This window comes from Coloeus monedula (assembly GCF_965178545.1).
Source record: "Coloeus monedula genome assembly, chromosome: 15".
NCBI lineage: Eukaryota > Metazoa > Chordata > Aves > Passeriformes > Corvidae > Coloeus > Coloeus monedula.
Window position 1 is genome coordinate 16,892,692 of NC_138795.1, and position 18,917 is coordinate 16,911,608.

At 52.9% G+C, this 18,917-nt stretch overlaps 4 protein-coding genes across 4 annotated transcripts in view; all 4 read left to right on the forward strand.

Moving 5' to 3' along the window:
- Positions 1–3,469: 3,469 nt before the first annotated feature.
- Positions 3,470–7,790, forward strand: LOC309578699 (protocadherin gamma-A5-like; the record flags this gene model as incomplete). Its single annotated transcript, XM_082291490.1, has 3 exons — positions 3,470–5,917; positions 6,879–6,895; positions 7,496–7,790. The coding sequence occupies 3 exons, from the start codon at positions 3,470–3,472 to the stop codon at positions 7,788–7,790; spliced, it is 2,760 nt and encodes a 919-aa protein (XP_082147616.1).
- Positions 7,791–8,201: 411 nt separating this feature from the next.
- The window catches only part of LOC309578480 (protocadherin gamma-C5-like), a gene marked incomplete at its 5' end in the record, with an annotated part of 214,695 nt that continues 203,979 nt past the window's right edge, over positions 8,202–18,917 (forward strand). The window contains one exon of the mRNA XM_082291158.1: positions 8,202–8,261. Within this exon, the coding sequence (XP_082147284.1) occupies positions 8,202–8,261 (60 nt within the window). The remainder of the gene's footprint in view (positions 8,262–18,917) is intronic.
- On the forward strand, positions 8,313–10,697 carry LOC309578634 (protocadherin gamma-B5-like; the record flags this gene model as incomplete). Its single annotated transcript, XM_082291398.1, has 1 exon — positions 8,313–10,697. The coding sequence occupies one exon, from the start codon at positions 8,313–8,315 to the stop codon at positions 10,695–10,697; it is 2,385 nt and encodes a 794-aa protein (XP_082147524.1).
- LOC309578635 (protocadherin gamma-A5-like) lies at positions 12,370–18,051 on the forward strand (the record flags this gene model as incomplete). The annotated part of the gene is made up of 2 exons (XM_082291399.1): positions 12,370–14,820; positions 17,995–18,051. 2 exons carry the CDS (start codon positions 12,370–12,372, stop codon positions 18,049–18,051), a joined length of 2,508 nt encoding a protein of 835 aa, XP_082147525.1.

Consider the following 18,917-nt stretch of genomic DNA (forward strand, 5'->3'; position numbering starts at 1 on the left):
GATTCACCAGTGCTGCCTGCTGAATGATGGAGTTGCTCCCATCCAACCTTTGCAATGCTGGCAGTTGCATCTCAACTGGCAAGAAAGGTATTCTGACCCTTTGAATACAGGAGTCTCATCTTCTCCAGGGCAAGGAAGAGCAGTAAAATGTACAACAAAATATTCTTTTTGCCCTACGAAGCAGTGCTTGGTGTTCTGTCTCGTTGTAATACAGAAATATAGCAGCACAAACCCTGTTGGGTATACTGTAACTGTACAAGATTTTGAAAACATGTCCATTTTCTTTGGGTACATTTCATGAAAACTCCATTAAGTCCTTCAGAGAGCGTTTTCTGAAGGGTAGAATCAACATGAAATGGTAAAAAGGAGATTGATTTTGGTCTTCTTGTTTTTCCTATATAGAGTGGTTTCTTGTTGGGAGTAGAAAGCTGTCCCCACATAATTTTCTGCATTTGTCTTAGAGCATTTGCATTCTCCTTTTTGCCCCTTCTCCTGCTACTCTCTGAACTGTGTTTGAGCATCGTCTTTCCTACTCTGCTTAAGGACTGCCACCCCATGTATAATAACTGATGACTTGAATGATGTCTGTTAGGCACAGAACATTCAGAAAGCCTCACACTGTTGTTGTGCTGAAGTTATAAAGTTTAACATTGTAAACTTGAATACCCCTGAGTGTAAAATTGAAATAAAGAGAACACCTGAATGCCTTGTGTGGAGACAGTCTTTGTATTTTCCTTTTGCCTAGGTAGTGGGTGAGTGGGCACATTTCTCCAGTTTCAAGATGCAGCTGATACAGCAGTCAGGAAAATTGGGAGGATGATGGAATGTCTATCAGGCCTCTATGGTTCTTTTGAGCATTGACCTTCTGGATGAGATGGAGTCCAGTAATAGGCCAGGTCAGGGGAAACTGGGCCCTACCTCAACAGAGGCCCTGGGTGTGCAAATGCCTCTGCAAAGCTGTGATGTAGGAGAGTGGCCTTCTCAAATCTTCTAACAGCTGCATCTGCAGATGGCAGCAGTTACGAGGTGTTTGTAACACTTCAGGTGTAAGAATTTTGGAAAAGAATGGCACAAAAACAGGGAGTACTGCCCTTGGGAAGTATTTTTTGGGAGTGCCTGGAGGTGGGAATTTGGTGAGTAAAAGCTGCTACTAGGGAGAGGCTTTGCTATCATGAAATGCAGAAGACTGCAGCAGGACTACTTCCACAAGGCCCAGATGAACAGGTAAGTCTTGGGGAAGGAATGGTGTAGTGATGCTGACCAGAAGACTGATGTACATCGAGGATGAAGTGATCCATAATCCAGTTAATCTGGGAAGGCACAGGCCACTGCTGTGCTGTGTTCTGCTCCACAAATACATTGGTGGAAGGTTATATTCATCTCCCTGTAACCAAGAAACCTGTAGGCAGGTCCCCCTTGCCACTGATGAGAAAGTCACCTGCAAGCAAGAAGTCTGCATGCAAACTTCTTTTACTGGAACTCTAAAAATTATGAATAAAACTGGTTTATTTTATGAAAGTCCTATAATGCCTTGACTGAGTGGAACAGGGGCACTCTTCCTTTCCTGGGACCAGGATCTGCTTGGCATTCTGTGTGTGGCCGAATTCCTGTGTGAAGTTACTTTTACTACATGTTCTCCACATCTAAAGGGATGCAGGATTACCTGCACTAATCTCTTCCACTAGTGTGTGTTATAAAAGAGAGTTGGTGTGTCTGACTGAGATCACTAGGGACCATCACCTTCTGTTGTTAAACTTCTGGGGTTTGGGTCATTCCAGATTGAGACCTCAAGTGTCCGATGCAGTTTATTAACAGATTATTTATTATGGCTTTTACCCTATGGGAGGGGGAGGCAGTTTCCTGTCTTAAAGGGCCTGTACACACTGCTGAGCTCTCTCAAGAAGCTCACTGGAGGTGCCCTTTAGGAAGGATTAAGTCCTTAGTCCAGTTCTCCTTACAAGAGAAAATGCTTTTCTGGACCTGCTGGTCATCAATACATGTGAGCTAATCAGAGATATCAAGACTGGAGGCAGCCTGAGCTGCCATGATCATGCACTGGTCAAGTTCACAGTTCTGAGAGATATGGATCAAGCAAAGAGTAAAGTCAGGACCCTGAATTTTAGGAAAGCAAACTTCCAGCTCTTAAAAGATTTAGTGAATGGGACCCTTCAGAGGAAAGTGTTCTGAGAGACAAGGGAGCAGAACAGACCTGGCAGATCTTTAGGGGTGCTTTCCATACAGTGCATGACCTCTTGAGCCCATGTGTAGGAAATCAGGAAAAGAAGTGAACAGCCCAGCATGGCTGAGGCAAGACTTGCTGGTCAAACTAAGGGGCAAGAAAGAAATGCACAGCAGTGGGAGTAGGGACAGATGTCCTGGGAAGAGTATAGGGATGTTGTCTGGTTGTGTAGGGATAGGGGCAGGTAGGCCAAGGCATGGCTGGAGCTGAACTCTACAAGGAAGGCAAAGAACAGCAAGAAGGGCTTCTACAGGTAAGTCAGACTGAAGAAGAAGGTAAAAAAACCCTGTACATCTCCTGATGAGCACAACTGACAAACTGATAAAAAGCGAACAATGAGAAGGCTGAAGTAGCCATATCTTTGTCTCAATCATCATTTACAAGGTCTCTTCCCACACCTATCAAATGGATGGAGCTCAAGGCAGGGACTGGGGAAAAAACATCCCTCCCACTATAAGAGAACATCAGGTTCGAGACCGCCTGAGGAAACTGAACATAGAAAAGTCAGTTGGTGGCTTGTGCTATTGCATGGGATTTGGAAATCTACGATTGCTAATGGAATTCCAATATTAAGACACATTGGCAGAAAAGGTGAGGGGAATAAAAAGGTCATCCAACCATGACTGCTGAAAAAAGCTAGGCAATTAGTGGGGGAAATTGTGCTTTTGAACTAATGGAATATGACTAGTAATACTTCTGCTTGTTTAGAGAATTTTAAATTGTATCGCCATTACAAAAACATCTTCCTGTGCGGCAGAAACAGCACAAGGATGCCTCTGCCTGCTTACCGGTCTTGATCAGCTTCTCAAAGGACTGGAGAAAAGCAGAAGCAGGAGGTCTCCGCTGGACGGAGCCTGATGGCTCCGTGGCTCTCCGCGGTCCCCGTGGGCAAGGCAGGGCGGGCATTGCTCGGCAGCGCTCGGTGCCTGCAGTGCCGGCAGGAGGCTGCGGGCGCCGCTGTTGACCGAGAAGAGCGAGAGGAAGCTCGGAGCGCTGCAGCCCCGCCCGCTGCGGACAGGATCGCTTGCCCCCTCCCTCTCTGACTCGGCAGACGCCGGATTGCGATCGTCCCCGCGCTGCGGAACCGTGCTGCATCAAGGAGGCGGCGACCAGGAGCTGTGAGTCGGAGAAAGAATTGGACCAGCAGCCGGAGCCGAAGCGGGTATCATATCTGCGGTCGGCGGTGGGAATTGACCGTGGTGTTGTGGTGCCGGCGGTGCCGCGGCGGAGATGTGCGCGGCGCGGAGGCGCTGGGGCCGGCGGCAGCGAGCTCTGCTCTGGGCCGTCCTGCTGGCAGCGTGGGAGGCGGCGTGGGGGCAGCTGCGCTACTCGGTGCCCGAGGAGATGCCCAAGGGCTCGTTCGTGGGCGACGTGGCCAAGGACCTGGGGCTGCAGCTGCTGGCGCTCCGAGACCGCGATGCCCACGTTTTTGACACAGGTAGGAGACGCTACTTCTTTTTGGACTCAGACAACGGCCACTTATCTATGATGGAGCAGGTGGACAGAGAAGAGATATGTGCCGCTGTTCCTAAATGCGTTCTACATTTTGAAATTCTTGTAAAACATCCGATGAAACTTTACAAAGGGGAAGTTGAAATACTCGATATTAATGATAACTCTCCCAGTTTCCCAGAAAGCAGCAGTGTCTTAGAAATCAGCGAGAATACTGCACCAGGTACACGCTTCCCATTAGAGAAAGCTCATGATCCCGACATAGGAGTGAACTCTTTACAGAATTATGAATGTAGTGAGAGCAGCTATTTCACCCTGGACGTGAAAAACGGAGATGATGGTGTGAAATATCCGGAATTAATACTGATGAAATCTTTGGATCGGGAACAGCAGGCTGCTCATAATTTAATCCTGACAGCCACAGACAACGGGAGTCCGGTAAAATCGGGATCGACAACAATTAAAATTATTGTGATAGATGGAAATGACAATGCTCCAGAATTTACTCAGTCTGTGTATAAGGTGACCGTGAGAGAAGACGTGGCCGTGGGAAGTCGGGTGTTACAGGTGACAGCAACTGACAGAGACGAGGGGCCAAATGCCGAGGTGAAATACTCGTTCTTTAAAATCCCGGAGAAGTTTGACAAGACTTTTAAGATGGATCCGGAAAGCGGAGAAATTGAGATAATAGAGAAGTTGAATTTCGAAGAGCACGAGTTTTACGAACTGATGGTGCAAGCACGGGATGGGGGAGGACTCTCTTCCCACAGTAAGGTATTCATCAAGGTCTCTGATGTAAACAACTACGTTCCCGAGATTGTCGTTATGTCCGTGTTCAGTCCGGTTCCAGAAGATACACCGCTGGGGACAGTAATAGCAATATTCAGTGTCCAAGACAGAGACTCTGGGGCGAACGGCGAGGTGCAGTGCAGCATACCCGAAGGCCTCCCGTTTTGGCTGGAGAAGTCGTTCGACAATTACTACAGCATGGTGACTGCTGAGCTGCTGGACCGTGAGCAGGTGTCGGAGTACAACGTGACGGTGCGGGCGGCCGACGGCGGGTCGCCGGCGCTGCAGAGCAGCGCGGTGCTGGCGCTGCGGGTGCTGGACGTGAACGACAACGCGCCGGTGTTCGCGCAGGAGCGCTACAGCGCGCGGCTGGCGGAGAACAACGCGGCGGGCGCGCTGGTGCTGACGGTGCGCGCGACGGACGCGGACTGGGGGCAGAACGCGCGCGTGCGGTACCGGCTGTGGGAGGGGCGGGTGCGGGGCGCGCCGCTGTCGTCGTACGTGTCGGTGCAGGCGGAGACGGGCGCGCTGTACGCGCTGCGCTCCTTCGACTACGAGGAGGTGCGCGAGCTGGAGCTGTGGGTGCGTGCGGAGGACGGCGGCGCGCCGGCGCTGAGCAGCAACGTGTCGGTGCGGCTGCTGATCGTGGACGAGAACGACAACGCGCCGCAGGTGCTCTACCCGCCCGCGGCTCCGCCTGGGGCATCGGGCAAGGGGGGCTGGTCGGGCGTGGAGCTGGCGCCGCGCTCGTCGGAGCCCGGCGCGCTGGTGGCCAAGGTGGTGGCGGTGGACGCGGACGCGGGTCAGAACGCGTGGCTGTCGTACGAGCTGGCCAAGGCGACGGAGCCGGGGCTGTTCCGCGTGGGGCTGCACAGCGGCGAGGTGCGCACGGCGCGCTTCCCGCTGGCCCGCGACGCGGCGCGCCAGAGCCTGGTGGTGGTGGTGAAGGACCACGGGCGGCCGGCGCTGTCGGCCACGGCCACGCTGAGCGTGGTGCTGGCCGAGAGCGTGGCCGAGCTGCTGGCCGAGCTGGGCAGCGCGGCCGAGGCGGCGGCGCCGGGCGAGCCGGCCGGCAGCCTGACGCGCTGGCTCGTGCTGGCCGTGGCCGCCGTGTCCTGCCTGTTCGTCGCCTTCCTGCTGCTGCTGCTGGCGCTGCGCCTGCGCCGCTGGCGCCGCGAGCAGCTGCTGGCGGCCGACAGCGGCGTCTTGCGCGGCGTGCCGGTCTCGCACTTCGTGGGCATCGACGGCGTGCGCGCCTTCCTGCAGTCCTACTCGCACGAGGTGTCGCTCACGGCCGACTCGCGCAAGAGCCAGCTGCGCTTCTCGGGCGGCAGCTGCTGCGACACCCTGCCGGCCCGACCACCAGGCGAAGCTTCGGGTGATCTTGTCCCTTCAGGAGATCAAGTTTCCGAAAACGTTGGGCATGTTGCCTTTCAGGTACGTTAATTTTTAAACTTTATTTAGTGGACGCCGTGTTTAGGTTCCTTCGGATAGCCATAGACTTTTCACAGTGCATGGTTCACAGTCTTGGAAACCAAGTTTTAAGATAGTCACTTGCTCATGAATGTCATCTCCTGAATGCATGCTGAATCTGCCTTGTGTGTTTTATGTGCCATGTTCTCTACCGCTTGCCAGAGCTCTTTTTATCTCACTTTCCCCAAGGCTGGAAGGTTCTGTTGCATGTGCAACTGCACAAGGAAATCTCATTCTCTTGGTCTTCTTCTCACCGTTCTTTGAAATTGTTTAAATACTTGCTAGTACCCGGTACCCAGCACTTCATTGTAATCCCCTGTATCAACTCTCAAATTCCGGTAGAATTCGGGGATCTTGTAGCTTAAAAGCCGACACCTTGAAGTCCCAGATTTCTTCCATATCTGCCTTCAACAAACGAGTTAATCAATCCCACTTAAGGGCACTAGAATTTCTACTAAGAGATTCATATTAAATGGTGACGAATTCCTCTGATCGAGTTTTTTTCCCACTGTTGGGCTTTGTGACTTAACCTTTGGATTCGATACAAATGTAGTTGTCAATTACTGTACAGGTATAGTAATCGAAATGGAGTATATTTATTAGAATATAGATGAAAAAATACTTAAATGCAAAGTACCATTCACCACTATTTATTTATATTGTAGTAATTTTGGACTGCGAGTTAATCTTGAAAACACGAATTTGGACAGCGTTTCGGTGTGTGATGCATGAAAATGTGTGTCTGGGTTGTTACAGCAATTCTGGCCGTATAGGAGGCAGTGAATTGACTGCGACATGTTTTAACAGAGTTCCCCTGACCCCGTGTAAATAACTACATCCATCTCTCGGTATCATGTGGAGATGCTCACAGTCTTGCGTGGCTTCTGGAACATTACAAATTCAAATCCACGTCTTGTTCTGACAGGTTATTAATTTGTTACCGTAAGTTGTGTGTAGGTGCAGCTGGAGGGAAAGGAATTAGCCTTCACTGGATGAACTGCCAGAGCTAGCAAGAAAACATATTTTCTAATGAGATGTTACTGCGAAGGGGAGGAGGTCTTGACATTGGCATCTCAGAGGCCCAGGACTGGAGCATGTGCAAGAGCAACTCCACCGAGTAGACAGAGTGGAGAGTTTTCTAACCTCCCCTCGCCTTCTGCATAAGGGGCTGTGATAATACAGACTTCCTTAGGGTTTTTGTTGTTATTTTTTTGTTTGTGGGTTTGAGTTTGGTTTTTTACTATAAGAGACACGAGGTTCTAGCTTACAGGTAAGATAAAATGGCTTTTTGCAAGGACTCTGTCTGTTTACTCTTGGTTGTTCAAACAACCATGACTGCCGTCAACATTTCCCAGGAAATGTTCTTTAATGCCTGAGACCAGCTACAATATTGGCTTGTTTAGGATATCAGGGAGTGGTTTGTGGGAGACACACACAAAAAAATTCGGGGTTGGGTTGTATGGGTACTGATGAGATGTTGCTGAGCTTTAAACGTCAAAAGAGATGGGATCAGGTCTGATGTGACCGCTGTGGTGTTCTCAGCACCTGGGATTCCCGGCTTGGCTTGTCCATCAACGACCACCGTTCAAAAATGGAAAGCTTAGTGTTAGTTGGGGATCTCTCAGCTATCATAAATAAACCTGCTACCCACGAGCAGTGTTTCAGCGTTCGATCCGCCCTGCCTTTTCCCTCACGGAGGCGAGATGATGGCAGCGGGGACACCGAGTGTCCCACCCAGGAGATCAGTAAGATCACAGCGTGGCAGAGATCAAGGTCCTGCCCCACATCCCTCAAGAAACGGAGGGGGATCTGTCGGACAGAAGACTTGCATGTGTAAGGAATTCAGACAATGGGAATTCCTAGATGCAAGGTTTCAGTACTGATAGAGGTTTTCTGTTTTTCGCTCCTGACAACATCTGTATTTTCCAATCCTTCCCGATTCAAGGGAGTGCAGAGCAGGACCTTCGGGCTATTCTTTCTCTTGGACGCTGCGGTTCTCAGACACGGACTCAGGGTGTCACTGTTGGCCAAGGCGGAGAAGCTGCTCCGCCGTCGGCTCCTCCCCGGCCCCCGCGTAGCGCTGCTCTGCACTGCGCAGAGCAGAGAGAAAAGCAGGAACAGCTCGGCTCAGCCCGTCCTCCGACCGGCAACAGGGATTTCATATATTTATTTCTCGCGGATACCTGTTTAGCTACCCGGAAATCCTAATTTTAAATCGTCCGGAGAATACCCTTCAGGAAAGCAAGGAATGGAGGTCAGATTGGCAGCGCAGGGCTGGGCAGGCGCGCTGCGGGTCGCGTTGCTGGCAGTGCTGCTGTGCCTGTGGTGCCGGGCGGCGGCGGAGCGGGTCCGCTACTCCATGGCCGAGGAGCTGGGCAGAGGCTCGCTCGTGGGGCCGCTGGCGCGGGACCTGGGGCTCAGCGCGGACGAGCTGCCGGCGCGCAAGCTGCGGATAGTTGCTGGTGACGAAAAGCAGTACTTCACTCTCGAGGAAGATAATACAAATCTGCGTGTAAACGACAGGATAGACCGAGAGAGCATCTGCGGGGCCGTGTCGCCCTGTGTCCTCTTCTTGGAGGCAGTCCTGGAAAACCCTTTTGACATATTTCATGTGAGTATTACTATCCAGGATATCAATGACAATGCGCCGCAGTTTGACAGAGAATTTGTTACCATAGAAATAATCGAGTCGACGCCTCCTGGTACCAGGTTCCCATTGGGCAGCGGCAGAGACCCCGACATTGGGGCGAACTCTTTACAGAACTACGAACTTACCCCCAACCCACTCTTCTCCCTCGTAGTGAGGGAGAGCCCTGATGGGACGAAGCACGCGGAGCTGGTACTGGAGAAATTCTTAGATCGAGAAAAACAGAGAAATCACCATTTGATACTGACGGCGGTAGATGGTGGGGATCCAGTCCGATCCGGGACAGCCCAGATTAAGATTAACGTGACCGACGCAAATGACAACCCACCAGTATTCACGAAAGAAATCTACAAGGTTCGACTGATGGAAAACCTGCCAGAAGGCTCCTTAGCTTTTCAGGTGAAAGCTACCGACAATGACGAAGGTACAAATGCAGAAATTACCTACTCCTTCAGCGACATAGCAAAAAGTGTCCGCCAGGTATTCACTTTGGACCCCAGGACAGGGGACGTGAAGGTTTCAGGACCCTTAGATTATGAAGAAAGGAAATATTATGAAGCGAGTGTGGAGGGCAAGGATGGGGGCGGGCTCACTGCACACGCCAAAGTGCACATAGACATTGTAGACGTAAACGACAATGCGCCAACCCTTTCCCTCCTGCCTATCTTGAACCCGATACCAGAAGACTCAGTCCCGAGCACAGTTGTAGCTGTGATTAATGTCCGTGACAGAGATGCGGGAGAAAATGGAGAAGTGAGCTGTAAAATGGACGGAAATTTGCCTTTCAAATTAGAACCTTCATCAGAGAACACATACAAACTAATAATAGCCAGGGCCCTGGACAGAGAAAATGTCTCCGCTTACAATATCACCATCACTGCCGTGGACCGGGGCAGGCCGGCGCTGTGGAGCAGCAGGGAGCTGGTGCTGGAGGTGTCGGACGTGAACGACAACGCGCCGGTGTTCGAGGAGGCGGCGTACAGCGCGTACGTGGCGGAGAACAACGCGGCGGGCGCGCTGGTGGTGCGCGTGCAGGCGCGGGACGCGGACGCGGGCGCCAACGGGCGCGTGAGCTACTGGCTGGCGGGCGGCAGCGCGGGCGCGGCGGCGCTGGTGTCGGTGGAGGCGCGGAGCGGCGCGCTGTACGCGCAGCGCTCCTTGGACTACGAGCAGTGCCGCGAGTTGGCGGTGGCGGTGCGGGCGCAGGACGGCGGCTCGCCGGCGCGCAGCTCCACGGCCACGGTGCGCGTGTTCGTGCTGGACCGCAACGACAACGCGCCGCGGGTGCTGTGGCCGGCGGCGGGGGCGGGTGGCGCGGCGGCGGGAGGCGTGGCCCCGGCGGCGGCGGCGTTCGAGGTGGTGCCGCGCTCGGCCGAGGCCGGCTACCTGGTGGCCAAGGTGGTGGCGGTGGACGCGGACGCGGGGCGCAACGCGTGGCTGTCGTACGAGCTGGTGCAGGCGTCGGAGCCGGCGCTGTTCCGCGTGGGGCTGCACAGCGGCGAGGTGCGCACGGCGCGGGCCGTGTCCGAGAGGGACGCGGCCAAGCAGCGTGTGGTGGCCGTGGTGAAGGACCACGGGCAGCCGGCGCTGTCGGCCACGGCCACGCTGCACGTGGTGCTGGCCGAGAGCTTGCAGGAGGCGCTGCCGGAGCTGAGCGAGCGGGCGGCGGGCGCCGAGGCGGCGGCGGGCGAGCTGCAGTTCTACCTGGTGCTGGCGCTGGCGCTGCTGTCGGCGCTTTTGGTGCTGAGCGTGGCGCTGGCCGTGCTGGCGCGGCTGCGGCGGGCCGGGCCGCCCGCCGTGCTGCGCTGCCTGGGCGCGCAGCGCTTCTCGGTGGCCGGCGCCGCCTTCCCGGCCGACTTCTGCGAGGGCACCTTGCCCTACTCCTACAACCTGTGCGTGGCGGCGCCGGCGCGCGCCGTGCCCGAGGCCGCTTGGCCGCCGCCGCCGGTGCCCATCCTGTCTGCGGAGGAGCTTCTGGGCGGGGATTCCTGCGAGAAGCCGAGCCCGAGCAGCAGCGGCGCCGTCGTGGGAGAGCCGCCCGCCGATCCCGACGCACCACAGGTCTGTAAAGCCGCGAGTAGCTGCTGTTTTCCCTGAACCTCTCCAAACCGTTGCCCTCTTTTCCCTGGGTTTCCCCGGGTAGTGTAGGTGGGAAAGGCTGGTCCGTTTCCCCGAGAAGGAATGAAAGAACGGGGTTATTTCTTTCTCTAAGAAGAGGCAGTTAGCCGTAGCACTTAGTTCTGCGGTGATCACAGCTTCAGATTAATCTAGGAGGTTTTGTCTGCATCTCTTGCGTTGACTAAAATCGTGTTAATTAGTAACTGCCAAGGGGATTCATTACTGTGCAGTAGATTCGCCGGTTCTTCATGAAGGAATTGGGGAAATAATGCAGATACTAACTGTTGTAGACTTTTCCTTAATGATTGGTTTATCCTGAAACTCTTTTCTGGGACTTGGTTAAAACTGGCCACATGCCCCTTGAGTACCGCTTTTTCGGTCTTGGACTCCAAAAGGACTCGTTTCTGTGCTTCATGGATAGAAAAGTGACAGGTTCTCCATCCTGAATAAAAGAAGAGACCGTCACTCATTTTTTTGCGTGAATGCTGTTGCAGAAATGTCAGTAATGGTACCAGTAGCAGGACGAGTTAATTTTGCTAACTTTCTTTTTCCATCCTGGCTGCTAGTTCCCTCTTTTGTTTCTTTCTCTCTCTCTCTCTTTTTTTTACGGAAAAGAAAAATCGGATTTTTAGTTCCAGCGACTCTTTCTTATCTTTTTTACAAAATGAGAGGTGTTTGGACAGAGAATTCTTGTATAGAGAATGTATGTTTGTATGTAGTGTGTTCGTATGAAGTATGTTTGTATAGAGATTTCGTTCTCTTAGGTTTCTGGGGGTTATTCACACGATATTTGTTACATAGGTCTGTTTAAAAGGATAAGGCTCTAAGATCCAAAGATATATACCAAATGTGAAGGAGATTCGCCAAATGACAGTTTAGGCACCTGAAGCAGGTATACTTGAAAATTTATCGAGGGTCACCAGAGTGTAAGGTCTGCGGCTGTACTTCTATTTTCCCCCTGTCTTAAAGTATTTTGTTGAAAATGTGCCATAGCTGCATGAAAACACAATAATTAGAACAAGGTTTAGCTAACAAGCGTCAGCCCTTTACACCTTGATTTCTGACAAAATGAAAGCCTCTCCCTGGGATTATAAAATGACTTGATTGAGTGTAATTATCTATAAACAGAACAGGTTCGTTACCGGTGCTTTCCTGCCTCCTGGGTAGTTGTAGATAGAGTGGGTGAAGAGTGCTGAAGTAACCTACAGCTGTATATCAGAGACGGTTTTCTTTGGCCACCCTTGTGCCGGGAATTGAATCATTACTCTTACAAATATTTGTGATGAAAGTGCTGCTTTTGGACTGCTGTGTAAAGTCTCGTAATACCCCGTACGTCTTACTAGAAGAACCACATTACACTGCGTGCAGTGCCGGCAGGAGGCTGCGGGCGCCGCTGTTGACCGAGAGGAGCGAGAGGAAGCTCGGAGCGCTGCAGCCCCGCCCGCTGCGGCCCAGCTTGTTTGCTCTCCCGGTGTGTGAGTCGTCAGCGGAGCGGTCTGCGATCGTCCCCACAGTGCGGGGACGGAAGAGCCTGGCAGCAGCGGCCGGGACCAGAGCGCCGGAGCTACACCGTGAGCCAGATCGGTGAGCGGCGGCGGACAGCTCCCGACGGTGTTGTGGTACCGGCGGCGGGGCGGTGCCGGCGGCGGAGATGTGCGCGGCGGGGAGGCGCTGGGGCCGGCGGCAGCGAGCTCTGCTCTGGGCCGTCCTGCTGGCAGCGTGGGAGGCGGCGTGGGGGCAGCTGCGCTACTCGGTGCCCGAGGAGATGCCCAAGGGCTCGTTCGTGGGCGACGTGGCCAAGGACCTGGGGCTGCAGCTGCCGGAGCTCAGCGATCGCGACATCCGCGTTGTCTCTGAAAGCACGACCCAGTATTTCGCTCTGCATGAGAAGACAGGAAATTTAGTGACGGCAGAGAGGATCGACAGAGAGCAGCTGTGCCGGCAGGTGGAGAAATGCGTGCTGCGCTGTGAGCTGATAGCGGCGGGGGAAATGCAGGTTTATGGAATCGTAGTGGAAATCACGGATATTAACGACAACGCCCCCAGCTTTCGAGAGGCAGAAAAAGAATTGAGGCTGAGCGAGACAACAGCCCCGGGGTCAAGGTTTTTCCTGGCCGAGGCTCATGATCCGGACATGGGTCGGAATTCCCTGCAGAGCTACGAGCTGAGCGGCGACGAGCACTTCTCGCTGGCCGTGCAGGCGGGCCCCGATGGCGATCCTCGTCCCGAGCTGGTGCTGGCGAAGGCGCTGGACCGGGAGGAGGCGGCGTTTCACGAGCTGGTGCTGAGGGCGATTGACGGCGGCGATCCGGCACGGACGGGCACGGCTCGGATCCGTGTGACAGTGGTGGATGCGAATGACAACGCGCCCGTGTTCAGCCAGGCGGAGTACACGGTGCGTGTGCCCGAGGACGTGCCCGTGGGCTCCACCCTCGTCACCGTTATTGCCACTGATGCCGACGAGGGTCTAAACGGGCAGGTGAAATACAGCTTCCATAAAATTTCAGACCGAGCCTCAGAACTTTTTTACCTGGACTCTGAGACAGGAGAAATAACTGTTAAGAAAAACCTGGATTTCGAGGAGATCTCCTCCCATGAACTGAAAGTGCAGGCACGGGACGGTGGAGAGCTCTCAGACACGGCAAAAGTCGTGATCACCTTGACAGATGTCAACGACAATGAGCCAGAGATTTCGGTACGATCGGCTCTGAATGAGATCTCTGAGGACGCCCCGCCAGGGTCTGTTATCGCCCTGTTGCACGTGCAGGACCGCGACTCGGGGGCTAATGGTGAGGTGCGCTGCTCGCTCGACAGGGACGTCCCGTTCCGGCTGGAGAAATCTTTTGACGACTATTACCGTGTGGTGACAGCGAGAGAGCTGGACCGGGAGCAGGTGTCAGAGTACAACGTGACGGTGCGGGCGGCCGACGGCGGGTCGCCGGCGCTGCAGAGCAGCGCGGTGCTGGCGCTGCGGGTGCTGGACGTGAACGACAACGCGCCGGTGTTCGCGCAGGAGCGCTACAGCGCGCGGCTGGCGGAGAACAACGCGGCGGGCGCGCTGGTGCTGACGGTGCGCGCGACGGACGCGGACTGGGGGCAGAACGCGCGCGTGCGGTACCGGCTGTGGGAGGGGCGGGTGCGGGGCGCGCCGCTGTCGTCGTACGTGTCGGTGCAGGCGGAGACGGGCGCGCTGTACGCGCTGCGCTCCTTCGACTACGAGGAGGTGCGCGAGCTGGAGCTGTGGGTGCGTGCGGAGGACGGCGGCGCGCCGGCGCTGAGCAGCAACGTGTCGGTGCGGCTGCTGATCGTGGACGAGAACGACAATGCGCCGCAGGTGCTCTACCCGCCCGCGGCTCCGCCTGGGGCATCGGGCAAGGGGGGCTGGTCGGGCGTGGAGCTGGCGCCGCGCTCGTCGGAGCCCGGCGCGCTGGTGGCCAAGGTGGTGGCGGTGGACGCGGACGCGGGTCAGAACGCGTGGCTGTCGTACGAGCTGGCCAAGGCGACGGAGCCGGGGCTGTTCCGCGTGGGGCTGCACAGCGGCGAGGTGCGCACGGCGCGCTTCCCGCTGGCCCGCGACGCGGCGCGCCAGAGCCTGGTGGTGGTGGTGAAGGACCACGGGCGGCCGGCGCTGTCGGCCACGGCCACGCTGAGCGTGGTGCTGGCCGAGAGCGTGGCCGAGCTGCTGGCCGAGCTGGGCAGCGCGGCCGAGGCGGCGGCGCCGGGCGAGCCGGCCGGCAGCCTGACGCGCTGGCTCGTGCTGGCCGTGGCCGCCGTGTCCTGCCTGTTCGTCGCCTTCCTGCTGCTGCTGCTGGCGCTGCGCCTGCGCCGCTGGCGCCGCGAGCAGCTGCTGGCGGCCGACAGCGGCGTCTTGCGCGGCGTGCCGGTCTCGCACTTCGTGGGCATCGACGGCGTGCGCGCCTTCCTGCAGTCCTACTCGCACGAGGTGTCGCTCACGGCCGACTCGCGCAAGAGCCAGCTGCGCTTCTCGGGCGGCAGCTGCTGCGACACCCTGCCGGCCCGGCCGCCGCCCGACGAGCCCGCGCCGCTGCTCGGGGAGGAGGACCCTGCCGGCGCTCGTCCCGTTGACCCCGCCGCTCTCCCGGTGAGTTTTTCGAACCACATTTTTTTTCCTTTCCTTTTTTATTAGTCTGCATTTTCTTCTCTTTTCTGTGTCATTCCTCTGGACTTCGATTCGACGAGACGCAGACCCACACATGGAGACCCTTGTGCTCTTGCCTCTCGTTCATATAGGGCCATATTTTTCATTGATTGCTCAAGTTAGTGTGGAGTGCCTGATAGGCGCGGGTATTTTGTTTTCCGTCCTTTTTCTGTTTGCGCGAATGAGGGTCAGGTCCATGTAAGTGTAGCAGAAGGGACACATATACTTTGTATTTCTGTAGCGTTTGGTAACATGCTATTATCAATTGTAAGGGTCAAAGAGGATCATGTGCTTTGTGAATGGTTGGAGATGTGAGTCGTGGGATCTGTGCATGAGGGACTGTTCAGGGCCACTGGAAACGTGGTTTGCCAGAAGACATGTTTCTCCACTTGTATTGGGCAGTTTTCCCCTGTCTGCGTGTAGGCTGCTTTTCTGCAGGGTTGTTTTCACTAACAGCATAGTTATACAGATTATTCTTTCCTACTAAATACCTGAAATATCTATCTACCTTAAGTGCCATTATTAAGAATGTATGCTGTGATCTCTTCTCTGTGATAACTGTGAGACTTGCTTGTTTTGAGGAGCTAAAGGTCAGGAATTTTCTCTGATGGTGTGTGGAAGACCAGATCTTTTACATTTTCCGACTGTCCGGCATGTGCCTTTCATTTTTACAACAGTGAAGGGAAAGGCTTTCAGAGACGTGTTTCCTTCAAATATCAAAGGAATAAATGCTGTTGCTTTTCACATGCACAAGGTGAGAAGTTGAGTATTAGCCACGGTAAAAAGCTGTTTGTGCAACTTTTCCTTTGGTGGAGTCTATCTGCATATAATGAAGATCAATGAAAATGGTGCGAGCTGTGAAGGGTTTGAGGAGGGCCCCGGGTTACTGCATGTGAGGAGGTACTGGGGCAGGCAAGGCACGTGATTTGTTGATTCCCAGGGTTTATTGGTGCCGTGCAGAACATGAGTCTGAAGGTGACTTATTTTTGGTATTGCACTACTCAGCATACGACTAGCAGAGTTGTGTGTTCATCAGTTTGTTTTCCTGTTGCATGATATTTCTATGAATGTTGGTTATTACACATAAATGTAAATTTTGCAATTATTTGGTAGTGTAAGGTATTTTCTGAGTTTCCCTTGTGTTGAAGAAAGATGATGCTGCGTTTCAGCTGACATTTTGATGGCCAGGACTGTACTTGAGCTCCATACTGCTTACGGTCTTCAGATCCTTTTATGTTTCTTCAAATTTTATGGAACAAGCAGATAAATCTCTTTGAGTGTGCCCGTGTTGTGGTCCTTGTGTTCTACAAATTTTTGTGCACAACATTTTTTCATTGGCGTCCCTCTGCAAGCGTAGCTCTTTTGTTATGTGATACTTGTGTAGGGTGAAGAGTTCAGACTGTTAAGAGAAAGGGCAGATGCAAGAGCTGACTGTGGTATCATTTAAAATGGCTAAAAGGAAGGTCTAAAAGTTCATTTTGTCCTAATTTTTAGATGAGTCCCACAGATTTGGTTCCGCGCATTTTCCTATTCCTTATTATCCAAAGGAGTTCCCCTGAGGAACTATGGCTGTGGTCAGTGGTGTGAGCTCCTGTAAGCCTTGTGTGTACTTGTTAACAAGTAGTGATTTTTTCTGTGTACCTACTACAGCTGACACAATCTGAAATGTTAAGTTGTGATTCTTACACTCCTGCAGGTTTCCCATGATCGACTTGTTTCTTTGTTCAGCTCTAGAACTGGCCCTCATTGTAGCTGGTAGTTCTTAAAACATTCAAATAGTAGAAGACTGATAGATTATCAGGCTGGGGGAATAGTTTCTGTACATAACTTGAAGGCTGACAGCTGCCAAGATGTGATGGGTTAACTTTGGAGAGCCACCACATGCCCAGAAAGCTGCTGGACAAGAGAAAGAAAAAACACAATGGAAGGGTTGTGGGTCCAGAAAAGGAGAGGGAGAACACTCAGCAGTTATTGTCATGGGCAAAACAGACTCGACTTGGGGACATTCAGAGGAAAGGGCTCTTTTCTACACGGTGTAGTCCTTTAAGAGTAGATTGCTCCAGCAGGGGTGACCTGCAGGAGTTACAGGTCCTGCCAGCAGACCTGGTGCAGCATGGACTCCTCTCTACAGGTACACGGGTTCTTCCAAGAACCCGCTACAATGTGAGCTCACCACAGGACCACGGCCTTCTTCAGGACACATCCACCTGCTCCACTGTGAGGTCCTCCACAGGAAGCAAGGTGGATATCTGCTCCACCATGGACCTCCATGTGCTGCAGGACACAACTGGCATCATCGTGGTCTTCATCACAGGCTGCAGGGGAATCTCTGCTCTGGCACCTGGAGCTTCTCCTTCCCCACTGACCTTGGTGTTTGCACAGTTGTTTCTCTTGGATATTCCCACTCATCGCTCCTGGCTGCTGTTGTGCAGCAGGTTTCAAACCTTAAGTATGTCAATACAGAGGCATTATCACCAGTGCTGACTGGCTCAGTGGTGGGTCCATCTTGGAGCAGATGAAACTGGCTCTGTCATATACAGGGTAAACTCCTGCTTTTTCTCACAGCAGCCACCCCTGGAGTACCCCTGCTACCAAAACTTTGCTTCTCAAACCCAATGCACAAGACAAAGACTGATAAACTTCTGTTTCCATAAAACATCACTGAATTAAACAAATATTCATATGTGGCTGATACATGAGAAATACTTGGATATTGTCCATGGTGCAACTAAAAGCTGTGAATGTGAACAAGGAGGGTGAGAGGTTAACTTTGAACCAGGAAAATAGGAGGGTAAGTGTGGTTTTGGCTGAACAATTATTTGATTCCATGGCTGGTGGCAAGACCTGTGGTATACACGCTGTGATCCTGTTTTCCTTGTCCTGGAAAGTAATGACAGGCCTCAAACAAGGAGGATAACTGTGTAGGTAGGATGATAATGGCCTTCCTGATTCTGGAGAATTTTTCAGGAAGGGCACCCATGGGAAGTGGAGCCCATGCACAAACACCAGCATGGAAGAGCCACTCACGGACACTGATGTGCCATGCATCTATGAGCCCTTTCACTCCCTCTCTCTGTTTTTCTGGAGACTTTCTGCACCTCTGTCCACTTTTCCCAGGGTTACTCGATGTTGTGTGGATGGAAAGTGCTGATCCGTGCCTCCATAAAGGAATGAAAGAAGAGTGTAAACCCCTGTCCATTCAGAGCAGGAAGTGAGGCACAACACAACGTTTTCATCCTACATTTAGGCTCACTGGCAAGTTTCTGGTTTTCAGTTTCTGAAGGGAAAATTGGCAGACCTTGGCACTTTGAACCCAAATAATTTTGATTTGCGGTGAGATTGATTTCCTTTCCTTTATTTTTCCTGATGGGATGTACTTGAACCTGGTTGACAGCATTGGAGAGATACCTGTTGGTTATTGTTGTTTTGATAATGGCAGTCCCAAAGGAAATGTGTGTGTGATTCCGTGAAGAGAGAAATTAAAGTTTGTTCTGGCTAGAGAAAGAAAGGAGTCTCACTGTGTGTCCTATCAGCTTTTGGGGGAAAGCTGCTGCAGAAATGTTAGCATTAGTAGGATGGGTTAATTTTCTTCAGGCACTATTTCTCTGGGTTCCTGCTGCAGCTACTTCTCATTGTTTATTTGATCCTTGATGACAGTACTTTTTGCCATTCTTCATCTGTCTTATATAGAAGTGAAGGTCTAGGGAGATGTTGGTGTACAATTGAGGGTAGAAGTGCATTTCCCTGCAGGACTGTAATTACTTTGTCATAAATTCTGGATTTCACCCATCCGTACTTTGAACATTTCCAGCCGCCAACACAAATACTTTGATATATTTCTTCTTCCATAAAACATCACTGAATTAAATGCTTTTTCACCTGTGGCCAATACCTGACCAAGAGTTGGATTTGTCCATGATGCAATTAAAGGCTGTGAATGCAGAGCAAGGAAGGTGAGAGGCTGGCATTAAACCAGGAAATCAGGTGGGTCAGTGGAGTTTTGGCTGAACAACAGTTTGATTTCATGCCTGATGCCAAGG